The sequence below is a fragment of the Dipodomys ordii genome, unplaced genomic scaffold, assembly GCF_000151885.1.
Source record: "Dipodomys ordii isolate 6190 unplaced genomic scaffold, Dord_2.0 Scaffold136, whole genome shotgun sequence".
In the NCBI taxonomy this organism is placed as follows: Eukaryota; Metazoa; Chordata; class Mammalia; order Rodentia; family Heteromyidae; genus Dipodomys; species Dipodomys ordii.
In genome coordinates, this window is record NW_012267352.1 from 3,987,151 (window position 1) to 4,000,065 (window position 12,915).

The 12,915-nt window shown below is 32.7% G+C and overlaps 1 protein-coding gene across 3 annotated transcripts in view; it reads left to right on the forward strand.

Annotated features, from left to right (window-relative positions):
* The window catches only part of Ncam2 (neural cell adhesion molecule 2), a 310,960-nt gene that overhangs the window by 249,177 nt on the left and 48,868 nt on the right, over positions 1–12,915 (forward strand). For all 3 annotated transcript variants that reach the window (XM_013031022.1, XM_013031024.1, XM_013031023.1), the window contains one exon: positions 8,598–8,771. In XM_013031022.1, coding sequence (XP_012886476.1) covers positions 8,598–8,771 — 174 coding nt within the window. The remainder of the gene's footprint in view (positions 1–8,597; positions 8,772–12,915) is intronic.

Genomic DNA, 12,915 nt, shown 5'->3' on the forward strand with positions numbered 1-12,915 from the left:
ACTAGAAAACCAGAAGTGGTGCTGTGGCTCAAGTGGTAGAGCGCTAGCTTTGACCTGAAAAGCTGAGGGACAGCACTCAGGCCCAGAGTTCAAGACCCAGACCAAAAAAAAAAAATCAAATTACATTTACATTAAGTATTTTAGTCCACACATGTTCTAGATACTTAAACAGTTGTATATACTTACCTTATTTTAAATTCCAATGCCTTAAATTGCACATATTTTAAGCTTAAAAATATTTGGTTATAACTTGTTTTTAAAAGTTCTTCCTCTAGGTATGTATAAAAAATCTTATTGCCAGGCACTGGTGGCTCACACCTGTAATCCTAGCTACTCAGGAGGGTGAGATCTGGGGATAGTGGTTCAAAGCCAGCCCGGGCAGGAAAGTTAATGAGACTCTTATCTCCAATAAACTACCAGGAAACCGGAAGAGGTGCTGTGGTTCAAATGGTAGAGTGCTCTCCTTGAGCTGAAGAGCACAAGGACAGCGCTCAGGCCCAGCATTCAAGCCCCACAACCAAAAAAAAAAAATCTTATTGAAAGGAGAAGGAAGGAAGGAAGGAAGGAAGGAAGGAAGAAAGAAAGAAAAAAGAATATGTTAATGTGTAGATACAAAGTTGTGATATTTGTCAGTATAGTGGTAAGATAAATATATGTTGACCACAATTATTTTAATCTGGAAATCTCACTATATTTTAATTAGATATATCTCTCTGATATATCCACCTCTCTCTCTCATTCTCTCTCTCTCTATATATATATATGTATTATAGATTGTGTGTGTGTGTGTGTGTGTGTGTGTGTGTGTGTGTGTGTATGTGTGTGTGTGTTTTCTGTCACTTCTGCTCCATGAACTCTAGGGTTGTGTATTTTGCTCTGCCTCTGGTTTTCTGGTGCTTAATTGGAAATGAAAGTCTTGTGGACTTTTTTGCCCTGGCTGGCTTCAAACTACAATACCCAGATCTCACCATCCTATGTAGCTAGGATTACAGCTGTAAACTGTCAGTGTCCAACTATTTACTTAATTTGATATTATGTTTAACTAGATTAAGAATGTGAAAATACCCTTTTAATACAAATCAGAATTTTTAAATAGTCTTTTAAACAATAAATTTCATACAAGTACCAAAATATCATTTAGTATGTTATCTTCTTTGAAGAAAAAATAGATCATTTTCTAACAGTTCTTAATGTAATTTTAATTTCATATTAATTCAGTAAAGATGCCCATTTTTTGTTGCTTTCTAAATAGTTGTCAAATGAGTCTTTAGTTGGAAAAGTCATGAAGCTTTTTTTTGGTCCATCATGGGGCTTGAATTGTGGGCCTGAGCACTGAACTTCAACTCTTCAGCTCAAGGCTAGCACTCTACCACTTGAGCCATAGTGCCACTTCGCATGAAGATTTTTTAACTTAAAAAAATTCACAAAACTCATAATATTCAAGTTATTATGAAACTTAGATTTCCTGTTTTTGTTTAATTCAAACACTCGTTGAGAAATTGGGGAAGTTTTTTACATTATGATAGAAAGAAACAAGTCACCCCTTGGTAGAAATAAAAGAAGGAGGTAGTGAGAATCTGTGATGAGTTGAAGAAATTAAAATGATGAGAAAAGAGGAAACATGAGATGAAGGAAAGAAAGAAATTAGGTAACATTTATTGCCTACCGTGAGGCCATAAGACAATTAGTTTTAATGAAACTCTTGAGAAATACACTTTCTGTGATTAGTATTATGAATAACCTACTGTGAAGTTTAGTTATGTACTAGGAAAATGAAAAATGTCCAGTTACATCAAATTATAATATAACAAATTATAATACCATTTTTAAAGATCAGTGGCATTCATTATTCAAATTAATTGAAAATGTTAATAAATTAGGCAAATTTTCTCATATAGGATATTAACCTTCTACATAATATATGAATTTATAATTCATACAATATATGAATTGTATAATTGTATTCAAAGCAGCACACCATTATATATTGTCTTATATTTTTCTATGATTAAGTTTTCTATGGGAGACAACTATATGGAAAGCATAAATTTATTTTTATAAGGTGTAAGAATCTTTAATACAAGGCGAAGTATGGACTGCATGCTATTGTTAATAAATTTCAAATAATACCATAAGAAAGAAATGGATAGTTTGTTTACTTTTTAAACAGTATCAAATACTGTCATTTATTTTTCATACTTAAGTTCATCATTTCTTTATTTCAACTCCAATGGTTGAACTGTTCTTATTCTCAAAATATTAGTCTTCCATTTGCTTCCTTAATGATAGTAACATAGTTGTGCATGCATGGTATAAACATTTTATAGAGTATAATAACAAAAATTTTTATAGCTGGTCAGTTATAGATGAGAGGCCAGATTTAGTGGTCATCAGACACCTCCGTGTGGTGGAGGGAGCTGGCTCATGCTCCACAGGTGATAACCACATTGTCTACCTGATCATACTGTTATAAAGACTGGTGGAATTAAGTGAAACAAATGATGAGTTCCTCTTCCCCCCAAAATAATGAATTAACAGTTGTTATTAGAGCTAAATTCTAATTTATACTGGTCACTTGCCTTTTGTGCAAGATGACAGCGAGCCAATATGTTTTTAGATTTTGTACATACATCTAAATATCTTAGATCAGTGCATAGTAAAATGAAAAAAAAATGACTGCTCTTAGGGGACACTGTATTAAATAATATAATTTTATTGGATTTTGTTACTTTAAAAAATCATATGGCAGTTTGTTCTACTTAGATAGTTCCACTTGTCCCAGGTGAGGCTTCCCATGTTGTATTTCGCTATTGATTTTTCTAACCTCAGTTCGGGACTCCATACTTCCCCCTATTATATCTCAACTTGTCAGTTTTGACTCATCTTTTTAACCTACTGAGACCTTGTCAAATCCAATAGCTGGGTTTTCTTTCTGAGATTGATTTAATTCACAAATATCATGAAACCGACATCTCTATGTTGACCCTAGACATGAATAAGTCTTATAATAGTCACTTTTGAGAACAGAGATCTGCTTACTGGTTAAACTTTTATCAATTGAACAGAATTCTGTAGATATGACATTAATCAGAGTCAATCTCCTGGTCCTTCTACTCAAATGGATCTGAGCCAGATGCAGGCCAAATTGAGTTCACTTTGAAATTCACTTACTTCCACTGAATAGAAAGCATCATTCTCTAAATGTCCTAGCATGGAAAAGCTTCCTTATTTTTTAACTGCATTTTATTAGTGCATCTTTGTGTACAAGGGTTACACCAAGGGTACAATGTTCCCTAAGAAAATCCACTCTCTATAAGACTCTTCTTCACTCATCATCTGTAATACATTGTAATAAATTATATTTTTCTGAGGTAATACATGAATGAAAAGTTCTTCAACAATATTTACCCTCACTAATTCTATCTGTTTATCCTCCCTCTTTCCTAGTGGTACCCCCCTCCAGAAGATCCTGTTATTCCATTGATTAAATATTAACTATATTAAGAGTGTTCAATGGGGCATTGCACACATACATGCATTATAATTTACTCAGACTAACCTCCATCTATTGCTCCTTTCTGTAAGGAGGATTCCTTACCCTTCAATTATTTATCAAATTTCAGTGAATTTTATTATACTATGTTTATAGATGGACAAAAAGTGTTTTACTACTACTCACCTTTCATCATTCTCTTAACTTCTCTTCCACTCCTCAAAATCAGTCTCAAAGTCACAACTATATTGATGCATATATAATGTAACACACACACATATCTATATATATGTAGTTCTGTAGATCTACAACTTTTAACACTAAATATTAGGAACAACTGGGTGTTTATGCCAGGGAAACTGGGGGGAGCATGGTGAAGAGACATCTTTGCCCCTGTGTTCATTGCAGTACTTTCACACTAGCCAAGATCTTAATCATTTGGTGTGCCCACTGACAGGTGTATGGATCAGGGAAAGCATGGCACACTACACAAATGGGTGCATTTCAAGTATAACAGAAAGATGAAATCCCATGTGTGCTTATGTGGATTTACCTGTAGAACATTATGTTCAATGAAAGAGGCCAGACACCAAAAGGAAAATACCTCCTGTTCTACTCATAGATTACAGCAAAATATTTTATCTTGCAGAAGTAAATAGTACCACGATTGTTTTCCTTAGGCATAGAGAGGAGAGGAGACAGGAAAAGTTAAGTCGAGAGCTATATGATTATACTTAGAGATGAACAATATATATCAGATCTATAGTAAATATACGTAGTTGATGATGAAATATTTTATTTCTGAAATATGTAGAGTGGTTTCTGTGAACTTAACTATGTGGAATTATAACTATTTGAAGTAATATACTACTTAGTGAGTTTTAACTAAGTATATATATATATATATGTTTATATGTATAAAAGTATACATATATGTATAAATATATACAGATACTCATTAGATATAAGTATTCATAAAAATAGACTTCAAAATATGGTATTGAGCACGATAAAATTGACATTTGCTAAGGTAAACATGATATTTTTGGTGTTTACATTAATAGTAACTCGATATCTCATTGTGGTTTTGAATTGGGTGCATATGACGATAAGTTGTATCAAGCATTTTTATAGATCGGTTGATGATTCATCTTCCTTCTTAGATATATTATTTTGCCTTTATTGAAATTGTGTATTTTTTCTCTTAGAGATTGTAATTACAATCTTAGAATACATGATACACTCAATTATTTTTTGTGAACAGAAACATTTTCAAAATTATTAAAGACAATATATTTTTGTTTATTTTATAATACTATTTTGGATCAAACCTACAGAAGAAATGTCCATACGATAACTTATTTAAAAATGTGAAAATGGCACTGTTTATATATAATAGCTTAATGTATTACTTAACAATCTTATCACTTATATTTATTGATAAGATTTTGCAGTGTATATCCCACAAAACTAGTAAAGTGAGGGAAGGGCTAGGTTGGCAAGGATGGGAGAGACTGTAGAAAGAGGTGACATTCATCAAAATCCATTTTATTCAGGACCTTCTTTGTTAAATGACACTTACTTTGTACAACTATTTAAAGTTAATTCAAAAAAATCCGTAGTAGAAACTTTGGAGGTATCAGTATTCTATACATTTATTTTTGAGCCTTAGTGTTATGATACAACATATTTCATAACATCTCTACATATTTTACAGTTAGTAATTAGAGTTGGAATATACAATGCTGTAGCACTTATAATGTTTATATCCAAAAGGCCATAAATTGCCTTCTTGGAATCTTGCCCAGGACTGTATTATGTCATCTCTTTTCTCAACTCTATAATATAGAGGGCATTTGATTTTTCACTGCCACATGAGTTTATAGGAATATTTAATTGATGTCATATATACATGTATATATACACACATACGCATATTATATGTATTTACATATCGTAAAATTACAATCTTGTTTCCTTTTTAATATCAAAAATTATACTATACATAATATGGAAAGAGAATGGAGTAATAAAGAGAATTCCCTGTAGTATTTATTATTACAATAAATCCTTAGGATTTCTTAAATACGGATTTTAATCATTTCCTCTTTGAGATATTTTTCTTTCACATTTTCTTCTCAACATTTTCACCTTAGAAACATAATTTAAAACATGTTTTATATCAGAAATTAAAATGAAATTTCCACCAAAGATATCTCCTTTTACTTGTGATAAGCCAATTAATCAATCCATGCCATAAACTACTCTAGAGAGATTTTTGTCTTTATTTTAAAACGATTTCGAATTCAATATTTTAACTAAATATAAGTGCAGTATAAATAGTAGAATCAATAAATTGAAGTATATTTATTTCAAAATATCTGCACTTTCTGTCAGCCTAATAGATCCCTCAAACATTCATCTAAATATAATATAAAGAAAATATTTGTCAAAACAAACTTTATTAGTGATTAAATTAAGTTTATTTTTCCTTAGTTTTTTTATCGTATTGCAAAGGTTTTGAACTCAGGGGCTTGTGGGTACCTAGGCTGCAAGACATTGTTGAGCCATTTCTTCAGCTCTGTTTTTCATAGATTTTTTTAATATTTTTATTTTATTTAAGTAGCTATACAGAATAGCTGGCACTGAACAAAGCAGCTCATGTCACTACTTTCAACATTCTTACTTTTCAATTTCTATTTTTTATTGTTTTATTTTCCTTTTTAAGTTTAAATTTTATTTTAAAGGTGATGTACAGAGGGGTTTCAGTTACATAAGTCAGGTAATGAGTACGTTTCTTTTTGAACAGTGTTACCCCCTCCTGCATTTTCTTCCACTCTTTCCACTGCTGATTCCCTTGACACCCCAAGTTGTAAACTTCATTTTCAACATAGTGTCCAGTTAGTATCACTGTTGAATTGGATCACTCTTTGTCCCACCATTTCCAATTTTCCTCCCCAAAACAGATAAACTTTACCCAAGACAAAGATTGCAGAAATCAAAAACAGTTAGAAAAAGGAATATGCCAAAGTGGAGAGGGAGCAAGGAAGCAAGGAAGCAAGAAGGAAAGAAGGAAGGAAGGTAGGAAGGAAGGAAGGAAGGAAGGAAGGAAGGAAGGAAGGAAGGAAGGAAGGAAGGAAGGAAGGAAGGATAGGAGGGAAGGAAGGAGGGGAGGAAGGAAGGAAGGTAGGAAGGAAGCAAGGAAGGAAGGAAGGAAGGAAGGAAGGAAGGAAGGAAGGAAGGAAGGAAGGAAGGATAGGAGGGAAGGAAGGAGGGGAGGGAAGGAAGGAGGGGAGGGAGAGAAGGGAGGGAAAGAAGGATTTCAAACAGAATGATAAAAATCCTACTGTTTTGGTTTCTTGGAGTTCATTTCTATAAACACCATTTTATATGGTCATATCCATATGAGTATTGAGCCATTGAGATTCTACCTCACCTCAGTTAGAATGGTCATTATATATTTAAAAAAACTAATAATAACAGATGCTGGCAAGAAAGTGGTCAAAAAGGAACATAACTACACTGTTGGTGGTAATCTTGTTCAACTACTCTTGTAAGTGGTTTGGAGGTTCCTCAAAAGACTAAACATAGAGCTTCTTTATAACCCACCAGTCCCACTTCTGGGCATTTACCTAAATGACCATAAACCAGCCCACACTAAAGCCATCAGCACAATTATGTTTATTGCAGCAGTATTTATCATAGCTAAGATATGGATCAAACCCAGATGCCCCTCAGTGGATGAATGGATCAAGACAATGTGGTATATATATTCACAATGGAGTTCTATGCTTCCATCAGAAAGAATGGTATTGCCCTATCCTTAAGGAAATGGTATGACCTGGAAAAATTATATTAAACAAAGTAAGCTAGATCCAAAGAAATGTAGGTTGCATGTTTTCTCTCATTTGTCATAACTAAATATATCTTTAAATCCACAAGTTAATCCAATGGATAGTAAAAGAAAAAAAAATTACACTGGGACATGACTAAACAGCATTCTAAGCATTCACACACTGAGATCAAAAGAGGATATTCTTAGGAGAGTATTACAACTACTCTTTATTTTCAACCTACTCTATTCCTCACTTAAGATTTTAGGATATGTATTGATTTATTTTTCAGTTTAACAAAGCATCTTCACCTGTCATCCTTTCAACATTTTCACCCCTCTTTCAACCACCCCTTCCCATATTTTTCTTATTTTTCTTGACCACATTCTTCACTCTTTCCCCATCCATTTGTCTACACATCTCCCGTGTATGAACCATCCCCCACCCCATTCCATTACTCATTTCCTAGTAGTATTCCTGGATATTTTAAAAATGGTGCCACAATTCACTCTCATGCAGTCATCTGCCTACTTTTGGCTTCCTATCATCTCTGGGATTATAGGCATGCTTCACTATATCTTGCTTCACCTCCATGGAGTATCATGGAGGTTGCTGCTGAAGCTAGCCTGCTAAGGTGATCCTCACAGTTTTAGCATATTGCTTGGTACAGCTGGTACTGTAACCAGGTATGGGCTTAAATAATATAGGTTTCATGCTTTCCCTCATTTGTAATAACTATGTCTTTAAATCTACAAATTAGTCCAATAGATAGTAAAAGAAAAATAATATCAAAACTTTTCTGTCCAGATTGGCCTTTCACTGTGATTCTATAATTCTCAGTTTTCAAAATGGCTGTGATTAATGGAATAATTCTATTGATACATGGCTTCTTCCAATGTAATGATCTTTTCTTTCTCCATCTGTGCTTGACTTTGTCTCACTTTTGACAGCATGTACATATGTATGCATATATGTATACACACATGTACACAGGCTTGTTTTCCTTGACCTCAATATTTCTATTGTATAGAAAACAGGAAAGCAAAATATTTCCTCTATAAATTAATATTGAGAGTTCCATTTGCAATTTATTATTACTGGATGTGCTAATAGAAAGGTACATTTATTCTTGAATTTTGAAGCATTAATTCAGGTCTGAAAGCAAGCCCAACAGTTTTCTTTCCTTTCTAATTTTCCTAAAGCCACAAGTCTTAAAAAATGGTGATCTGCATTGCCTGTTGTATATTTTCCGTATGCTTTTTACTTTGTAGATGTCCCATCCAGTCCCCATGGCGTGAAGATAATAGAGCTGTCACAGACCACGGCCAAGATTTCTTTCAACAAACCAGAGTCCCATGGCGGTGTGCCGATTCATCACTATCAAGTAGATGTCAAGGAAGTGGCATCAGAAACTTGGAAAATAGTACGCTCCCATGGAGTTCAAAGTAAGTCAATAATATATCCATGTGAATAATTCACATTGTAGTTATTAGATCTGTGTTTTATATTTCTTTTTCATTCATTGCATTAGGCTTGTGAAGACATACTCGATGCCTTGTTCTCCTTAAGGATATGTTTATTACAGAGTGTAAAGATTTCTGTTATTTATTTTTGATCTCTTATGTTTTCTGAGATGTTGGGGATTGAATCTGTGGACTTGTGTGTGTTGAGGAAGATAGCTAAAAATAACCTACATGCTGAGTCTCCATTTTTTAATATATATACATATACATATATTTATATACATACACACATACACATATACATACATATACATACATATACATATATATATATATATATATATATATATATATATACACATGTATAGCTTAATAAAGCCCTCAAAGTTTTACTTTTGGAGAAAATTTGCTTGAGGAATCCAGAATATCATCAAAGATATTTTCATAAGTAAAATGATGCATGGTCTCAAACCAACAGCTCTTAAAGTTGATAGCAAAAGCAAAATTCTCAAAGTCCTGTAGCTGAGGACTTCTCATTTTAATTTAGGACAAATGTTTGAATAAATGCTTATTTTGCTGTGTTGGGGTTGACTCTATTTTCAGAGATAATTAACAAATAAATTAAAAAGTACTTTATTTTTAGATATGGTCATATAACTAAGTCATCACATTAGATATAAATATTGTTATTGAATAATTATAGCACAAAATTTATGTTTAATTTAGCATTTCCATTTTCTCTGTCCCCCATTGTGCTGGGTCTTCATGAGTGTAGAGGTAGCATGAAGTACATATTCTCTGGGTGCTGAAGTAGATACCTTCTTTCTTTTCTTGGTGCTATAGTGCTCTTTTGCATGAAAAAATAAATGTAACAAGAGATTTATTATATTTTCATATACACATATATAATATACTCTGATAAATTCTCCTCTCCATTTCCCTTTCATATTCTCTTCCTTATCTTTTAAACAATATTAATAGGTATTATTTTAATTTCATAAGGAAATATAAAATACTAGAGCTACAGTCACACTTTATTGCTCTCTTCCTTGGCTTCCTTCATCCACTGATTTCAACTCGATCAATGATCTTAATTTTATTCACATGTCAGCAATTGATTTTTTAAAATCTTGGCTCCGCATATGATAGAGAAGAATTAATATTTGTCTTTCTCATTCTGGTTTGTTTTACTAACCCTGCTGATGATCTCCACAAATTTTCTTTGACAGTCAACATAATTATTTTTCATGACTAAATAAGACTCTTAATTTTATGTTAATATCTGAATTTAATGACCCTGTTTGCATGTACTTTTTATTTTATTCTTTCCTATGTTTACTTGAAACTTCATATATTTTACTATTTTCTGTTCTATCTCTTGATCATGAAGTATTTCAACTACAAACTTGGCTTTCAAATTGTTGAAGTTTCTGACGTTACAGGTGCTGAAATGGTTTTCTGTTGACTGGTTTGTGCCAGCAGAATCTCATAATAATTGTTGGTTAGTATGTCTTATACTTTTTAGATTTAAACTGAATGTCTTGCCTTATCCTAGTTACTGACAATGAGATAAAGGTTCAGTTTTGAGTGTACTATTATGTAAAGTTGCTTTGTTCCTGGAAGTTTTCCTTGAGGGCTAGAAATCTAGAGGACCTAGAGATTCTTTTTTTATACATTTTTTATTTAAAAATGCTGTACAGAGGGTTTACAGTTACACGATCAAGGTAATGAGTACATTTCCTATTGAGCATTGTAGTCTCCTCCATTGTTTTCTTCCATCCATCTCTTCCCTCCCACCTCCACGACTACAACTCCCTCTCCCACCACCCCCGAAGTTGTAAAGTTCATTTTCAACATAGTGTTTTGTACATCTCATTGTAACAATGGGATAACCTGTATCTTATTTAAGCATTTTGTTTTTTCCTTACCCTTCCCGGAATTAGAGAAGTATATATACAAGATGCAGGGCACTGTCATCAAATACAATGAAAACTGGGGTTATACTCTGCAAGAGGAATACACAAAGAAACAAAAAAAAATCACATGGTACATTATAAATACATTAGAAAAATAACAAGCAAGAAAAAAGATATTTGTGTCCCTATATTGGTTTCACTTTGCTTAACATTATTTTATATGATCATAAATATATAGCTTGTATCCTTTTCAACTTGTCCTCCACATGTACAGAGATTCTTAACTTTTGGATTTGGGGAATTCTTGAATTTTGCGATCAGGTCTATACTATTTTTCATTTAATATTTTATTTGATCTATCTGTAAAAGTAGTGTTTGTTTCAAGAACTGGATAGATGAGTTACTTCATGCTTTTATATTTTCTAGTATTTTGTTTCTTTCTGAGAATTTTGAGGATCCTGGCTTCTTCTTGTTTATTATTTTCCATGGAAATTATTGAACTTCTTTGTCAAGATTGGGTGTGAAAGTTCTGAATGTCTGAGTACCACTGATGTTTTCTGTGAAATACTATAATTGGACAAAACCCTTTAAATGCCTGATAACCTGTTTCCTCTATGTCATTTTTAATTTAGAGTTTCCTCTTCCATTTTGACATGCTAAGGTCTTCATTTAAATAAATTGTTGAAAGTACAATGTTCAGATTATACCTGCTCCTTTTTCCAGCTTTCTAGGTAAATGTATCAATGAAAAAAAAAAACTAACGATCTATTTTAAAGACATATACAGTTTTAAATAGTGAAGAAATAATGCTTTGGTGAGTTTCTTTTATGAATTATAGCAATTTAAAAGATCTATGTGAACATAATTATATTCATGAATTGGAAACATTTATTGAGAAATAAGGCTAGATGTGAGTATGAAAACACAGGTGAAAATGTCCCTGACTATTTCAGCTGCTTCTCTTTGACCTTATTCTTCTTAACAGAGAATGAGACAGTTCCCCGAAATAATACAATGCTTCCTCTGGTTGTGAAAAATCTAGCCAGCTGAGATCACACAGAGGTCTTTTCAGTCTTTACCAAATTACTAAATGGTAAGGCCACAGTTCTTCCTAACGTGAGAGATCATTTTATTTGAAAAAAAATGCCAGTGCTTTTTAAATAAGACTTTCCCTGGAAACTATTAACATTTTCTCTAATTGAAGGAACTAGTGACTAACCACATTTGGAAATAAGTAAACAGAAAGATTTTCCGTTCTTATGTGGCATTCTTTCCCTTAACTTTCAGTTGTGCCTTTGAAGGATGCAATTGCAGTATTTACAATATAATCCATTTATGCTAATTTTACTATTATACATTTAATTTGTCAACTGTGATTAAAGTTAAAGACATGTCATGTTGTGCCTAGTGCCAAGCAGTTTTTCACAAACTTCAGTTTCATTTAAGCAATAAAAATGTGATTGAAACTCAATTGAAAAGTTAATTTAATGTCACTTTGATAGAAATATTTTAGTATTTTGGGGGGAATTTAGATAATTCTTTTTTTTTTTTGGATCCGGTTGTGGGGCCTGAACTCTGGGCCCGAGCCCTGTCCCTCAGCTCTTCAGCTCAAAGCTAGCACTCTACCACTTGAGCCGCAGCGCCACTTCCCGCTTTTTTCTTTTTGCTTATATGGTGCTGAGGAATCGAACCCAGGGTCTCTGGCATGCAAGGCAAACACTCTACCACTGAGCCACCTTCCCAGCCCGATAATTCTTATTTTTAACAAACACTTTACGATTATTTTGATGTAGGGATTTATACTTATAAAAAGTATTCCTATGTCTTGTAAACAATAAGCCGGTTTTGAAAATACTGTCCTGAAATAATGCCAATATGAGGAAATGAAATTATGGTACATTAGATGATCTTGAAATGACAAAATTCAAATAATAATTACAACCAACTTTTATTGAATAAAAAAGTCTGATGCATTACAGAACAAATTTGGACATGTTTAGAAATTATCTTTTTATAACATTGTTTATAATTAGATCAAAACAACAAACTTGGGGATAAAATGTACTCTTTTATATGTATATACTTTCTGTGATGGTCAATATTAATCTGCATTAGAATCTTAATTCTACTTTGGCTTTCCTATTTTTCCATAATTCCTGTATTGTCTCTCTTCTTTCTTTTATTTTTAATTTTTGTTCTTTTATATCGCT